Genomic DNA, 16,204 nt, shown 5'->3' with positions numbered 1-16,204 from the left:
GGCTGCCATCATCATCTCTGAAGCTGGTTGAAGACAGTGCACAGCATGCCAGCCAACCTACCGAAACAACAACGACAACATGCACGCTAACAGAGAAGCAAAGTCCATTTTACACTTTATCACTCTGGGTTGCCAATGATCGGATTCAATGTGATTGCTCAGTCTGCTTACACTAGCTCTCACAGCTGTCAGACAGTCAATCATATAGGAGAAACATTGACCTTGTGCTATCTGTTACCACTATCATCACGCAACTATCTTGATTCTGCACCTGTTTGGGCTGCAACCTTATAACCCTCACACTGGCATATAATCAAAAGTCTGTCCGCATATTTTTTTTTAAAAATCTTGTAGCCATTTCATTGCTTTTTTTTGTGCTGAGATTTCATGACTTGTTGGTGCTGAATGCTCAAAGAAATTGGGAAGGCTGGGAGTAGCAAAAATGGTCCCTCCAAGTGGGGTGCCCGATTTGCAAGGACATACACAATACACTCAAGGCATCAACAATACATACTACTCAAGTGCTCATACATGTATACATTGTATGCACCACCCCACTGTACATTATACCACTCCCCCTACAACGATCTCACACCACTGTAGAGAAATCACAATCAAGTTCTTCTGTCACCATTTTTTAAATGAAATATTGAGCAAAGAAAATGGAATCCCATTTTCTACGCTCAATTTTTCAATAAAAAATAATGTTCATTTTGGTCAGTTTGCCTTTTGTTTGCATTTATTACATATCCCAAAAGCTGCATCACTTCGGTGCTCCCTCGCATTTAATCCCAAGTTGATTTACATCCTTCAGGTTTATGTCAGGGTAGTGTGTGACACACACACAAACACGCACACGCACACACACACACACACACACACACACACACACACACACTACAATAGCTTCTGACCACACGAGCACTAAGAATTAAGGGTTTCTGGAACAAACATTGCACCAGGGCTTTCTGTACCTCAGTCTGTAGAGCACCAGTCTAGCAATCCAGAGGTTTCGCATTCAAATCCCAATGGAATCCCACTTTCTTTGCTCAACTTTTCACTAATAAATTATATTTTCATTTCTGGTCAATTTCCCTTTTTTGATGCAGAAGACGTGCATCAAAAATTTCATACTTTCTTTCAAAAAGTGGCCTTCTTAATTGTGTCCTAACATGCCTAACTGATGTATGTCGGGGGGTTTATACCCACCATCACGAGTCTTTTTTCTCTTTTTTTTGTTGTTGCATGTCAGCCGATTTGTCACTAGAATCGGCAGCAAAAGACCTTTTTTTTTTTTTTTTTCCCTTGTCAGCCGATTTGGTGAGAGAACTGTCATCAGGTCAAACCCCTCAGCAAAAAGATAGATCTGCCCCTGATAATTGATTAAAAAACATATGCATGTATGATTATGAAATTCCATGTGCTGATTCAGCTTGAGTTACTTGATATGCATGCCAAATTTAATCTTCTTTCATCCTTCAGTTTGGGTTTCTTATATTAATCTAATTGTACACACCATAACCTTTATGCTAAGCCTTAGCATGACATTTACATACATTAGCAAATTTATATCAACAAATACGAAGGTATGGAAAGAGGTACCTCCGTATTTGTAATTCATGGCCATAACACACCAAGCACATACTCACTGTTTAGCCATATTGTAGACCTTCCTTTGCTTCTCTTCCTTCCTTGTCTGGCTCTCCAGCAGCAGTCTCTCACTCTCTTTGGCCTGCTCATGAAAGGTCTTGCTCTCAGAGGTCTTCTGCTGAAGATGTGCCTGCAGATCCTCCAGCTGTGACAGTGCCAGCTTCCGCTGCCTTTCACTCTCCGCCAGATCATCAGTGGCATCCCTCAGCTGGGAGAGCAACTTTGCCTGGCTTTTGTCCTTGCCATCAAGTTCCTTGTTCAAAGTCTGCAGACAGGAGTGAATGTAGAAAAATTAACATAAAACATTGAACTCATTCTATTAAAGGCAAATGTTTGTCTCATGAATCTGCCCTGTCCTTAATGGAAACCCCACTGCATATCCACCTATAGCAAAGTCAAGCATGCAGAACTGTGAAAGATTAATGGAACTGGAAAAAAAAAACAAAAGTAAAACTAAGGTATACCATTCTGAATTTTTGTAGGTTGTCAAGAAACAGTGACATCTCTCACAAAAGAAATCCCCATTGCTAAGTTATTGTAACTCTACATTGCTTTGATGCAGATGACATCACTTCTTTTCTTCTCCTTGCTTCATATTGAAAAAAAAAACAGGAAAGAGAAATCTGGTAATGAGTAGCAAGCAAGTGAGGAGGAGATTCCCTGGGTAATATACTCTATTCAGTGAATTAGTCAACTTGGACAAGAAGTGGAGTTTCAACATACAAATATAGTTCCTGTGTTACAGAATCTGAAGATTAGTGTTCATTGGACCAAATCAAACTGATGCATGAAGGAAATGCTCACATCTATGTGCTGGGATAGCTGTTCCCTCTGACGGTGGCTTTGCTCAAGCTCCCTACGCTGGCCCTCAAACTCCCTCAAGCTGCTAGCCTGGTTCAGCTGGGCTCGCAGATTCTGGATCTCTTGCTCCAGCTTGCCTGTCTCTCTCTGATTCTCTGCTTCAGCTGCTGGTTGGGGGAAAGGGAAGTTACAGGCCACTGTGTTCAACATCTTTTATACATGTAGATGGAAAAAATATAGCTTGCATCTCATACATTTAAGCAGCAGGAGAGCACGAACAAAAGACACTAATTGCATAACATTCTTGTTCGCAAGACATTTGAAGTAAAACCTTCTTTGTGATATGGCTTATGACACTTCCTATCAGATATCAATTTGCGTTGAGGGATGCACTTGGCAACCACAGATTTATAAAACAATGTTTGGTGTCTTATCATAAGGAAAAGAGAACAAACCTTTCAACCCATGACAGGTTAGCATTATTTTAAAATCAAGTGAGTGAAAACATTCAACCATTTTGCTAGTGCTCTCTCATTCCCTAAAGGTCCTCTGAAGCCAGGGTTACGCTTTGTTCGATTTGCATGTAACATTTCCTTAAGTCAAACTGGTGAGAGAGTGACACTTGGCAAAGAACATACGTTTCTCCAAAGTATCTTTTTGACCTTTTTCACAGCATATTCCTTCCTAAGGCATTGACATAGCTTGTGCTCAATAAAAAGAATTAAGTCATAAATGTTGCCTTGACATGTTGCAGTGTTGTAGGTGTGGACACAGGTCTTGATTACCATCAGTAAAATCTGAGACAGAACCAGCCTACCACGGGCCTTTTGCCATTGCACCTCAACCTCAATTTATGGAGGAACTCCTATTAACAGCCAATAGGCAATCATGAATCTTCAACACAGGTGTATGCTGGGATATATGATAAGGATGAAAAGAAAACAACACCATTCTAATGTTGGCGATTTATGCCAAAATAGTCAGTGTATATCATGAAAGGGGCATGCAGAGGTACCTTGTATTGCTCTTCTCTGTCTCTCGTGCCTTGAAGGAGGAACTTCATCCTCAATGAAAGAGTCCTTCAGACTTGTCAGTTGGGTTTTCAGCTGATGCCTGTCGTCATTAGATCTGCTCAGGTCCCTTCTTAAAGAATCCACCTGTGAATAGATCACGATAGATGATACAGGTTTGTCTGTTTCTCAAAAAACAAACAAACCCAAACTAAGCAACAAACAAAAACAGTCGGAATATCCAACTTTTATTCCCGAAGAGCCCTTTCCATTCAGAAGTGGATAGGTAGAACATTACATGATGATCAATCGTGCCCTGGCAATTGTATTTCTCAACAAGCTGCGTGCGATTCACTCTCATGAAGAAGATTGATGGATACTGTTATGGCCCAGTTTGTCAATTATCGTCATCAATTATAGAACAGTATGTAGTAACCATGATCAGATATGTTCTCAGATTGAAACACTGTTGACATATCTTGTTGATTAATATTTTGCATTTTCGATGCTTCCCAACTGAAATTGTGTTATCACAGCATCATTTCACACAATTCTCATGGCATACATATGTGTCATTTCAGAGCAAATATAAACAGCTTTTGCAGGCATATGGAAACTCTGTTTTATCTTTAAAAATGTAGCAGCAAAACGGCAGCAAAAAAAATTACATTTATAACTTTGTCCATGAATAGTGATTTTTTCAAAGTTATCTTTACTGACACATAAGTTAAATAAACCAAAAGCACAATAGCTGTGAATAAGCATTGATCATCTACACTACACTAGGGATGCATCATCCAACAGATAGAAGCAACCAGCAAGGTGTCATATTCAAAGCTACCTTTTTACATGTTACTGCTCATCTTCCTTTAAAATTTCATTCAGAAATCATGTTCAGCTGTTTTCAGCTCTTCAGACATCAGTGGAGAACATTCTATCTACTGATATCATGAGAATCAAGAGTGAGTCTCTTATCTATGAGATACAACCAGTCACCTGTCTGTCTAAAATATGCTTCTACACCTGACTATGCTTGAATCCAGAGCCTGTATAGAACAGAGATAAAACCACTATCGATGCAGCCGCCCTGCCACACACACCCATCCTGAAGTGAACCCTGTTCTTGCTTGTATCTTACTCAGTTGCACTTTCCCACTGATTTCTGAGCCCCTAACCAGGATGATAACAATGTGGCAGAGCAAGGTACAGGGATGGTGGGAGGGTAGCCAGATACATGGCCAGTAGTATCTTGCAGATAGGAGATTCACACATGATTCTCACGATCTACTATTGATACAACAGGCCACCTGTCTGTCTAAAGTATGCTACACCAGTATAGATGTTGGGAGGCATGACTTTCTAATTTACTAGGCAGTGCATGTGCGGCGCGATGTCACAGCCAAAAGGGCTACCCGTGAGGAGGCCTCTCCAGCTAGGACACATCCTTTAAGTAAAGTGAGATAAAGAAGTTAAGGCCGTGTCACACCTTTCCGGGCAAGCTACACGGGCTTGTTGCAAGGAGGGATTTTCCAGCACGCAGGAGAATTTTCCGCGGGCGGACAAGAATGTATGCGAGTTTCGCACTCGTTTCTTACCTACTAGACGCGTGCTACTTACCTTCTACTTGCGTACATTCCATGTGACCTGCGTGAGAGCTTTGAAACCGATCCGTTTTCTGTTACGAGTGCCCAAATCCTTGTCCGCCCTCAGAAATTGTCCGGTATGCTGGAAAATCCCTACACGCAACAAGCCTGCGTAGCTTGCCCGGAAAGGTGTGACAGGGCATAAACATGCTTGCGGGTAAAAAGATTTGCGTGCGCAACTCCGGGCGACTACGGGTGAGATACGTGCTAGGTACTGTCCTGTGCGGGTGATCTGCGGGGACCTCCGGGTAGTAAAAATTGTTCTTCGCAAGTCGAACGCAAGGCTTCCCCGGAAAGGCGTGACACTGCCTTTAGTGGTTTGCCAATATGCAGCCTCCTATGTCTCTTCCGTGGGCATTCCATTGAACAGCCCCAAAGACAAGCGAACAAAGCCTGTGTGTCAGGGCACGCTGCGTTGCCCCTGGTGACAGCATGGCGGGTTTAACTATCTTTATCATGACCACAATCCAATTTGAAATCATGTCTATTGAGGCAGGAGCAAAGAGTTCCCTAGCTGCGATGAAAAACTGTTCCTCTTCATGCTGGTACTGCGTTTACAACATTTATTGCTGATTACTTAAACTGGAACTTCGAGAATCCTGAAAGCAGCTAATAATACTGGTACCTCTAGTAATAGCTGAGAATATATACAAAACATGAATATTGTACTTTTGCAAGCCTACTGCGGCATTATATTGCCATCATCCAGCTGTCTCAGCCCAGCCCTGTTCATGTAACTATGCAGACGGCACTTCAGCCGCAGCAACAGCATGAGCAAGTCGAATTTCGGCTGTTTACCTTCTGCTTCAGTTTGAAATCATCTAAATATCCGTCATTACTGTATGGATTCGAGGATCATGAGTCAATATCGTCTCCTTCTTCCTGCCTCCTCAACTTTGGTTCCACTTAGAAACTCAGATCAAGAACATTGTCTACCATTCTCCTTAAAATAATAGTTTAGGGTCGAGCTACAGTTTACATTGCACAAACTGTGTAGGAAGCAAGGTGCGCACTAGCCTTTGGCTGGCAGAGAGCTTAGGCCACTTGTGTCATATCATTGAAATCTGGCCAGCATTTCTGGTAAAAGCAAGTCATTCGAGGATTCACAGTTTTGTTGAATCTTGTTCAAAATTTCTCACTCAGGATTGCAATTAATAGCCCACAATGGGGATATCTAGGTGTGAAATTTTCTGTGTAAACATACCAAATTTGACAGAGATAAAAAGCATTGAGGTTTACATGTAAGTGCACACACCAGGCACCAGACCGTGTCCTCATTCATGGCTCAGTGGTTTGCTAGTAGTTGGTGGAAAATCTCTATTGCCTTAACCCTAAAAAGACTGGGGGGGGGGGGGGCCTAAAAGGCCCCCCCCTCGACATTTCGCGCGATTACTCAGCAATACGCAATGCTCTCGCCGCGATGCTCTATGACTTTTTTCTTTCGAGTTTCCCGCACATTTTGACACCAAATTTGTGACGCCCGGGGGTACGATTCTGAAGTTACATAACTTTTTGTACATGCACATGAGACCGAAAATGGCTCAAAAATGTGATTTTGTGTACAAAGTCAATACAAATTAAGTTTTATCACATGGTTCATATAAATATGCTTATTTTTACTCTCAATGGCTAAAATCAATCTGTTTTAGTAGTATTATGCTTCAAAAAGGGTCTGCCACAAATTTTGCTGAAAAAAACAACAAAAACAAAAGGTCGAAAAAACAGAGAAATACATAAGAAATTCATAAAACAATAAAATGAATAAGAAATTAATTTTGATACCAAATTTTTTTTCAAGTACATTTGCTAAGAATGCCACAAAGAATATCCAGACCAAAAATGAGCACTTTTGGAGCTTTATTTACTGATTTAGATCAAAAAGGTCTGATTTCTCGCATAAATTAGCATAGTTAATCAAAATAAAATAAAAGAAGACTATTTTGGAAAATTTAAATATACGATCTTGTAGATTACATCGCACACTACCATTGTGCAAATTTCCGCGGCGATCGCGCGATCCACGGCCGAGATCTTAAGGGGGGGGGGGCCCTTTAGGCCCCCCCCAGTCTTTCGAGCTACCAAAATAGCCCAGTCTTTTTAGGGTTAATAGATGCGGTTCTCTGAAATTTTTTTCTCAATAAAGCCCGGCCTCCGAATCAGTCGCACCTCCATGCATTCTCAACGAACATGGCACAGTACTGCACACAATGCATGTAGGGTTCCTCTCTATTGGCCTGAGGTGACAGCCATCAGGGACAGTCTTAGTCATTAGGTCCTGCAGGGAAGCTTTCGCCAAGACTGCACATCGGGCTCAAGCACCTTCTGGAGACTCCAAAGTGGATTTCCATTGACTAAGTTAGCAAACAAAAATCGACTTTTTACAGAGGAAAAGCACATGTAAGGCTATGGATACGAATTGGGATTTATTATTTTCATAGACTTAACTGACTTTTTGACATAGTATGTGCAATCCACTTATGCAGAGTTGACTGTATATTAGGAATAGAAAGAGACGCAGCATGTATGGCAATGTAGAGGGTATGGTGCAGCTTTACTTTCTGATGCTGGAATTGGTTCTAACGTTTGCATACCTGCTGCTGCAAAGCTGCCGTACTTCCCTCGGATCGATCCAACTTTGCCCTGGTCCTCTCCAGATCAGATGCCAGTTTCTGCCGCTGCGTCTCTACTTCCAGGAACCTGGACCTGAGCTGACGATCCTCCTCGTGACTTGCATTCAGAACAGTCTGCCATGGCCACAAAACATGTAGAAGAAAAAAAAAGGGGTTTAAGTGTGTGCCAGAGACATATTCCACATATATATTTCACTTTTCACTTCAGCTGCATGCACAATACTGACAATTATTACAGATTACTTAAAGAATCCAAGGGACCAATATTAGAATAAAATTCTATTTTCTATCACATTTGAGTCATACGATGAAGGTCAGCAACTGTGACATGGAGATGGTGGTAAAAAACATCCAGAATTCTTGAGCTACACTTCATCACAGATGCCATAAAGGCAACATATCTGGCAGTCATAGCATCTACCACAGCAAGATGCAGATATTCTTAGTGGTGCTGACTGGCTCTTATTTTGTTAGCCACAACTACATGAATTATGTGATTTACTTGTGCAAACAAGTGTGCAATACCTAGTAGTATCTTTGTTTTCTCTCTTTTTTTAAATCAAATTTGTGTTCACTATATTCATGTCATTATTTTTCCCCCTAATTCATCATTATTAAACTTCAAGAGATGTAAATATATTGGTAGTCAGCACATGGTTCTTGTCTGTGTCAGTGAATGGGTCTTTTTGTTCATCATTCATGGGGAGGAAAAAGACAGTGACAGGTTAGAAGGGAAATCAAAAGAAGAAATCAACTGCTTACCAGGCTGTCTTTAACATCAGCGTCAGTAATCATCATTGCTATCGCAAATCAAATCATTTGGACCTTTGCTGAAAATTCAAAACTGCTATCATCATCACCACGCGCTTAGAAACGTCAGCAGTAAGCGCTACTGTAAAAGTGGTTTCTTTCGCGTACTTTACAGTAGGTAAGTGTTATTCATTATCATTACCACTCAAGCTAAACACCTCAGCAAAGAAATAAAAGAAAGTACCAAAATTCTATGGTTGGGAGACAAAAATGCTACTACAAATTGCACACAGAGAAAGAGCAAAACTTCCTTGAAAAAACAGCACCTAAATAGACAAATCACTGATACAAAAAGTTTACATGACACTCTTGTAAGAATAGCTGTACCTCGAAATGTAAAAGGAAAGGGCGGAGTGATATACATATACAGAAATCTTCCCAAATGAGGTGTGAGAAAGGACTGGAGTGAAGAAAAGTGAAAATTAAATGAAGTTGGCATGTTTCTCTGCAATGTCGTTTGTAAATCATGATAGCAACATGGAAACATGCAAGTTGTGCTCAGTCTAGGGAACAGTGCATTCAAATGTCTTTTGTAAAGCATATTAGTACTTATTAGCAATGACTGACAGATGATGCCACAGACAGAATCTTGGTTTGTCAGGGTTTTTTTTTTTTCTTTTTGTGAGCATATCTTAGTAATCTAAAGAAAAATAACAGAGAAACTAGAGCACTCGGCCGGGGAACCCAATCGAGCACATGTACCCACCGAATCCGCTCCCCCCCCTCCCCCCCATACCCCATTTGGATGATTTTTTAAAGGCTAAACTGTTGAATAATATGGCAACTGGGAACCAATGTTTGCACTTTGGGTGTTTTTCAGTTGTTTTCACAGAATTTACCTTGTGCCACTACAGGTTATTAGTAGGAGTCTTCAAATACACTGGGTAGTGATCACTGTAGTAGGTGTGTAGTACCCCTGATTGTAGTACAACACAGTCTCTGGTGTATATGTGGTCTAGGAGGCTGCCGGACCCGCTTCCTACATAGTATGTGATATCTGTGATTAACTGTAAATAAGCATTTTTGCAAATTTTTTCCTGATCAGGGTGACCGTTGATCCTGTAAAAGGTGGAACAGTGGGGGCAGCAGTATCAATATGTAAAGGTGTCTAGATTTGACTATAATATGCTTACATACCAAATTTGGAAAAAAAAAATCAGTCAAGAAACACAGCCAGGATCGTATACACACAAGCAGACCCTGAAATATTTACCGCTTCAAGTATAAAGACAGAACAAGCGAGGGCGCCACCACCAAAAAACAATAGGCATATTCATTTCCCTATAATGCACCTTTTTGCCAAATTTGAAGAAAATCTGATAAGAAATGTGGCTGATAGAGCGCACACAAGAAATGTGACATGGCATCCAAGTCGGAACACTGAGGGCGCTGTCACCACAAACTATTGTGTCCTTCATGTAGAATGACCACCCATACACTTCCTTAGCAAGTCTGAACTAGAAGCACTTGCAATCGAGCACATGTATCCCTCGAACCGGTCTCCCATACTCCATCTGGATTACTTTTTAGGCCAGAATTTTGTATGATATGGCAACTGTTGCAGAATACAATAAAATCCAAATAGGTGTAGGTGTATAGATTTGACTATGATACATTTACATACCAAATTTGAAAAAAATCGGTCAAGAAACAAGGCAGCGTCGCACACACGAGCAGACCCTGTAAAACTTACCTTTTCATGTATAAAGACGGAACAAGCGAGGGCGCCACCACCAAAAACAATATGGGCATCTTCATTTCACTATAATGCACCTTTTTGCCAAATTTGAAGAAAATCTTATAAGAAAAGTGGCTGATAGAGCACACACAAGAAATGTGCATTGGCATCCAAATTCGGAAAACTGAGGGCGCCGTCACCACAAACTGTTGGGTCCTTCATGTAGAATGATCACCCATACTCTTCCCTAGCAAGTCTGAATAAAATCTGTTGAGTAATAAACAATCAAGTTATTGCATAGATAAGCACTTTTACAAATTTGGACATGATCAAGGTGACCTTTGACGCTGTAAAAGGTGGAACAGTGAGGGCAGCATTATCAATAGGTATAGATGTATAGATCTGACTTTGATATATTTACATACCAAATTTGAAAAACATTGGTCAAGAAACAAGACCAGCGTCACACACAGTAGCAGACCCTTGAAAATTTACCTTTTCATGTATAAAGACGGAACAAGCGAGGGCGCCATCACCAAAAACAATAGGCGTCTTTGTCTTACCATAATACACCTTCATGCCTAACTTGAAGATGATCGAAGGAAAACTGCAGCCAGTAGAGTGCTCACAAGCAGACCCTATTGAATTTACCTTTTCATGTATAAAGATGGAACAAGCGAGGGCGCCATCACCAAAAACAATAAGCGTCTTTGTCTTATCATAATACACCTTCATGCCAAATTTGAAGATGATCGAAGAAGAACTGCAGCCAGTAGAGTGCTCACAAGCAGACCCTACTGAATTTACCTTTTCATGTATAAAGACGGAACAAGCGAGGGCGCCATCACCAAAAACAATAGGCATCTTCGTCTTACCATAATACACCTTCATGCCTAATTTGAAGATGATCGAAGGAAAACTGCAGCCAGTAGAGTGCTCACAAGCAGACCCTATTGAATTTACCTTTTCATGTATAAAGATGGAACAAGCGAGGGCGCAATCACCAAAAACAATAAGCGTCTTTGTCTTATCATAATACACCTTCATGCCAAATTTGAAGATGATCGAAGAACTGCAGCCAGCAGAGTGCTCACAAGCAGACCCTACTGAATTTACCTTTTCATGTATACAGACGGAACAAGCGAGGGCGCCATCACCAAAAACAATAGGCGTCTTCGTCTTACCATAATACACCTTCATGCCTAATTTGAAGATGATCGAAGGAAAACTGCAGCCAGTAGAGTGCTCACAAGCAGACCCTATTGAATTTACCTTTTCATGTATAAAGATGGAACAAGCGAGGGCGCCATCACCAAAAACAATAAGCGTCTTTGTCTTATCATAATACACCTTCATGCCAAATTTGAAGATGATCGAAGAACTGCAGCCAGTAGAGTGCTCACAAGCAGACCCAAGTGAATTTACCTTTTCATGTATAGACGGAACAAGTGAGGGCGCCATCACCAAAAACAATAGGCGTCTTCGTCTAACCATAATACACCTTCATGCCAAATTTGAAGATGATCGGAGAAGAACTGCAGCCAGTAGAGCGCTCACAAGCAGACCCTATTGAATTTACCTTTTCATGTATAAAGACGGAACAAGCGAGGGCGCCATCACCAAAAACAATAGGCATCTTCGTCTAACCATAATACACCTTCATGCCCAATTTGAAGATGATCAGAGAAGAAACACAGCTGGTAGAGCGCTCACAAGGAAATCTCTGAGGCGGCAGCAGTGGCGGCAGCCGCGGACATGGCGCGACAAGGCCAAATCCATAGTATCCTCCGAACTCTGTTCGGGGGATACAATAAAATCCGTCGAGTAACAATCAAGTTATTGCATAAATAAGCACTTTTGCAAATTTTGACATGATCAGGGTGACCTTTGACCCTGTAAAAGGTGGAACAGTGAGGGCAGCATTATCAATAGGTATAGGTGTATAGACTTGATTATAAAATGGGTTCAAGAATGTAGCCAACTGGAAGCGCTGAAATGAGTCACGTGTGCATGCATTAATTTTTATTATCATGCACGGCCTTGCAAAAAAGCGTAAAGTCACTGACGTCACAATGTTTACACTAGCAGTGCGCACTTAATCAGTTGTTACAAGTGCGTCGCGCGCTACCATACACGCTGTCAATCCTGTAAACAACTTCTCGTTCGGGCTGCCAGCCGGCCTTTCTTGTGCACAACAATCATGTGGCGTACGTATACGCTTATACGTACATTACTTACATGTGCGGGATTTCCGAGTGCGACGTGCGTAAATGTTTGGGACGAACATCCTCGGACGTCTTGACCCACAAAGGTACATGAAAAACGCTGACAAATGCTGTTAGTTTTCGAATTTTCGACCCATTTTATAAAACAAATGATGCACAGGATTATTTCGTGGCATTAGTGGAGGCGTAGCTCACTCTCGGGTATTTACAATGTAGTGCAACATGCACTCGGCTTCGCCTCGTGCATGTTTCACAATTGTAAATACCCTCGAGTGCACTATACGCCTACACTAACGCACTCTATCCTGTGCATCATTTGTATACTATGACACATTTACATACCAAATTTGAAAAAAATCGGTCAAGAAACAAGGCCAGCGTCGCACACACAAGCAGACCCTGTTAGATTTACCTTTTCATGTACAAAGACGGAACAAGCGAGGGCACCATCACCAAAAACAATAGGCGTCTTCGTTTTACCATAATACACCTTCATGCCAAATTTGAAGATGACCTAAGAAGAACTGCACCCAGTAGAGCGCTCACGAGAAAATCTCTGCGGCAGACGCAACGGCGGCGCAACAAGGCCAAATCCATAGTATCCTCCGAACTCTGTTCGGGGGATACAATTATCAGAAAATATACGGCACACATCGATAATCATTTGGCTATATAAGTGATGTTGAGAGTATCATGAATGAATACTAAGTCAACATGCATTTGTATTATATATAGTTCCTTTAAATTCTCCAATCAAATTGGCTCATCATAAAAAAGGATTTTCCTAGTACAAAGTGCCTATTTGGTCATGCATCTGACTGGAATCTCCTATAGTGATGCTCCTCTATAGTGATCACCTCTCGTATTTCTGCTCTGATCTGGTCTCTGTCACGCCTCTCATACTTCCTGCTGGAGGACTCCCGCTGGGCACGTAGCTCCTCCTGAATGTCCCTCAGTCTCCTTTCCACACGGTCCGACGGCTAGACAAGATGTATAGAAGATAAGAGTAGGTACTCAAAACATGATAGATGCCGTTTACATGGGAAATGGGAAGGGGAGTTGGGTGAGCTGGGAGACAAAGTGTCAGTCAGCATGAATTGAGTTATCTATCTCTCGCACGTGTAAATTAACCCCGCAATCAGGTCATAGGTTCACACTGCAAAAATAAACAGTACTTTCAGTATATTCAAGCTTCCATTGGTTAGTGCACGTATCAAAAAACTTTGTTGCTGGTGGTCTGTCTGTCTGTATTAAAGTGGGTTAAGTCATGGAGCTACAAACGAAGTAGCTCCATGGTTAAAGGGGATGGCTAGTAACTGATCAGTGGGAATCACTTCAATCAGTGGAAATGCTGGGAGATGATTGTTCCAATCCTTATGGGATTCATTCAAGAGTACATTATATATCTATTGTTGTGTGAAAATTATTTGCTTCAGAATGGTCTCATATTCAAGTAATGTGCAGTTTAATGTTTCCAGGTTAGCATGCCTGGTCAGTGACAGGGCATAAAGCTGCACGTTACTTGAATATGAGACCGTTCTGAAGCAAATAATTTTCACACAACAATAGATACATGTATATAATGTACTCTTAAATGAATCCCACAAGAGTTGGAACAATCATCCCCCAGCATTCGCACTGATTCCCACTGATCAGTTACTAGCCACGAAACCTTGATGATCAACATGGAACTTGGCATACCTCCTAAAGTATGCCGCACCAAGGTGAACCAAATTCAAATCAATTTCTGCATTGAAACATTGTTTTTGGCCATAGTTGAAACAATAAACTAATATCCCTTTCATAAACTCAATCATACAGTCATAAAACTGGGTGCTGCTGGAGTTTAGGCATCGCTAAATGATTCTGGAGAAGTTGAGCAGGCTGTAAAGTGCCAGCAATGCCTAAGCGATGCCCTGTTGACTTCCTGCCGGTTGATTTTACGTCAAAATCTGGCAAAATTGGGGGATCTTCTCCATGCGTCATTCAGGCAGTGACCCACAGACAACCGGACGATTTCCATCTGGCCATTGGCCAATTTTTAAGACATATTGCTCGGCGACCAGCTGGTGATCGGCAGTGTCCCATACACATACCAGCGGCAACTTGCCGGTCTCTGCCTGAAATTTCTCATGAGCAACCTGGGTATGACTGCCCCTTGGTCATTAATATCAATGCTATTGCTCTACATTTGACAGGTCAACAAGGTCTACAATGACATTGATTCTATCTCAATGACTACAACAGTGAGACCCACAAGCCCAGCTCTTTGCTTGGTTGAAGGAGTGTTTAAGCTTGTTGTCATTGTATTTTTGTTCTGGCTCCCCTTCCCCCTCTAGTCACTTGGTATTCTTTGGGGCTTTTGTCATTTTTATTCAATGAAAACCACAGGGAAACTAGAAATGTCGCTATGGGGACTGGTATGCCTCCGCCATAATGCATGGTTCTCCTAATAGGTCTATAGTAAAATGTCTTGACAATGTGTAATGACAGTTTCACATAATACCTATCGGCAAAATATCAAAATGACAAGTTTGTCACAAATGTGTTGAATGTTCACTTTCCTTGAACAAGGTGTAATTGGAAGAATGGCTATATCGTCTAAGAGTGCAGGTATATGGGGATTTGAAGATTCTTATTTGACTTTTTACCCTTTCATAAGTTTAAGGAAGAAGGAAAACTTAGCACTTTCACTTGACCTTTGACCTTTTGACCATTGACCTTATGGCAAGGTACTTCTAAAAGAATCTCTATTAGGTAATACTTGCATACACTAAGTTTCAAGAAAAATCCTGCAGGCATTGCACAGATAAGAGGAATATAAGAAATTTTGAGTTGACCTTGACATTTGACCCCATGACCTTTGACCCATGACCCCCTACATTCCCTACATAATCACTGCCAGTCAGTGCATGCATATTTACTAACTTCCATGAAGATACCTTGAACCATTTGTGAGATATGAAGAAAAAAAGTGAAATGTTAACATTTTCACTTGACCTTTGACCTCACGACACAAATCTCTCTGGAGAATCTTTATTTGGTAGTACAGTCAAACCTGTCTATAGCGGCCACCCAAGGGAGACGGGAAAAGTGGCCGTTATAGACAGGTGGCTGCTATAGACAGGTAATCCTTTTTGTGTGCATTGCTTACATATGTACTTGTATCCTTACATGCATATATGTATGTGTGTTCGTATGCACACACCGTGTGTTTCATGCATTTAACCATGCCGGTGTATCTGAAATTGTTGCACAGTAGTATGTGTATTGTCATGAAGAAAGCAGTGCATTATTATGACCGAATGAGGGATGAATGCAGCGGTGGCCATCACTGAACGTTGCCCACACGGCTACAAAGCAGAAAAGCACGCTCAATTATTGGCTCGGCTACGGCTCCATTGGGTTTTTGGCCGCTATAGACAGGTTAAAATCTACCGCGGGAAACAAAATTTGTGGCCGCTGGCTGCGTTAGACAGGTGGCCGCTATACACAGGGTCTTCAACAGGGCTTTTCTCTCGGGGGGATTTTTCAGTGGCCGCTGTAGACAGGTGGTCGCTATAGACAGGTGACCGCTAAGGCAGGTTTGACTGTACATGTTTCAAGAACATACCTTCAAGCACTGCATAGTTATGGGGGAAATAAAGAAATTTTGTGCATTTGACCTTGACATTTTGACCTTTGACCTTGAGCATGTGTGCCCAAAAGTTGATAAGCACAACTTCGCCTACTCATACATATATACATGCCAAGTGTT

At 41.5% G+C, this 16,204-nt stretch overlaps 1 protein-coding gene across 1 annotated transcript in view; it reads right to left on the bottom strand.

Annotated features, from left to right (window-relative positions):
• Positions 1-16,204, bottom strand: part of LOC139733133 (uncharacterized) — a 64,857-nt gene that overhangs the window by 27,802 nt on the left and 20,851 nt on the right. Inside the window, exons 6-10 of the mRNA XM_071643974.1 lie at positions 13,305-13,427; positions 7,696-7,848; positions 3,467-3,608; positions 2,455-2,615; positions 1,650-1,915 (exon numbers count right to left, since the gene is read on the bottom strand). Coding sequence (XP_071500075.1) covers positions 1,650-1,915; positions 2,455-2,615; positions 3,467-3,608; positions 7,696-7,848; positions 13,305-13,427 — 845 coding nt within the window. The remainder of the gene's footprint in view (positions 1-1,649; positions 1,916-2,454; positions 2,616-3,466; positions 3,609-7,695; positions 7,849-13,304; positions 13,428-16,204) is intronic.

The sequence above is a fragment of the Diadema antillarum genome, unplaced genomic scaffold (assembly GCF_040938485.1).
Source record: "Diadema antillarum isolate AM-2024a unplaced genomic scaffold, OU_Dant_1.0 seq00000461_RagTag, whole genome shotgun sequence".
In the NCBI taxonomy this organism is placed as follows: Eukaryota; Metazoa; Echinodermata; class Echinoidea; order Diadematoida; family Diadematidae; genus Diadema; species Diadema antillarum.
Note: the sequence above shows the minus strand (reverse complement) of the source record. Positions and strands in the feature narration are given on the sequence as shown.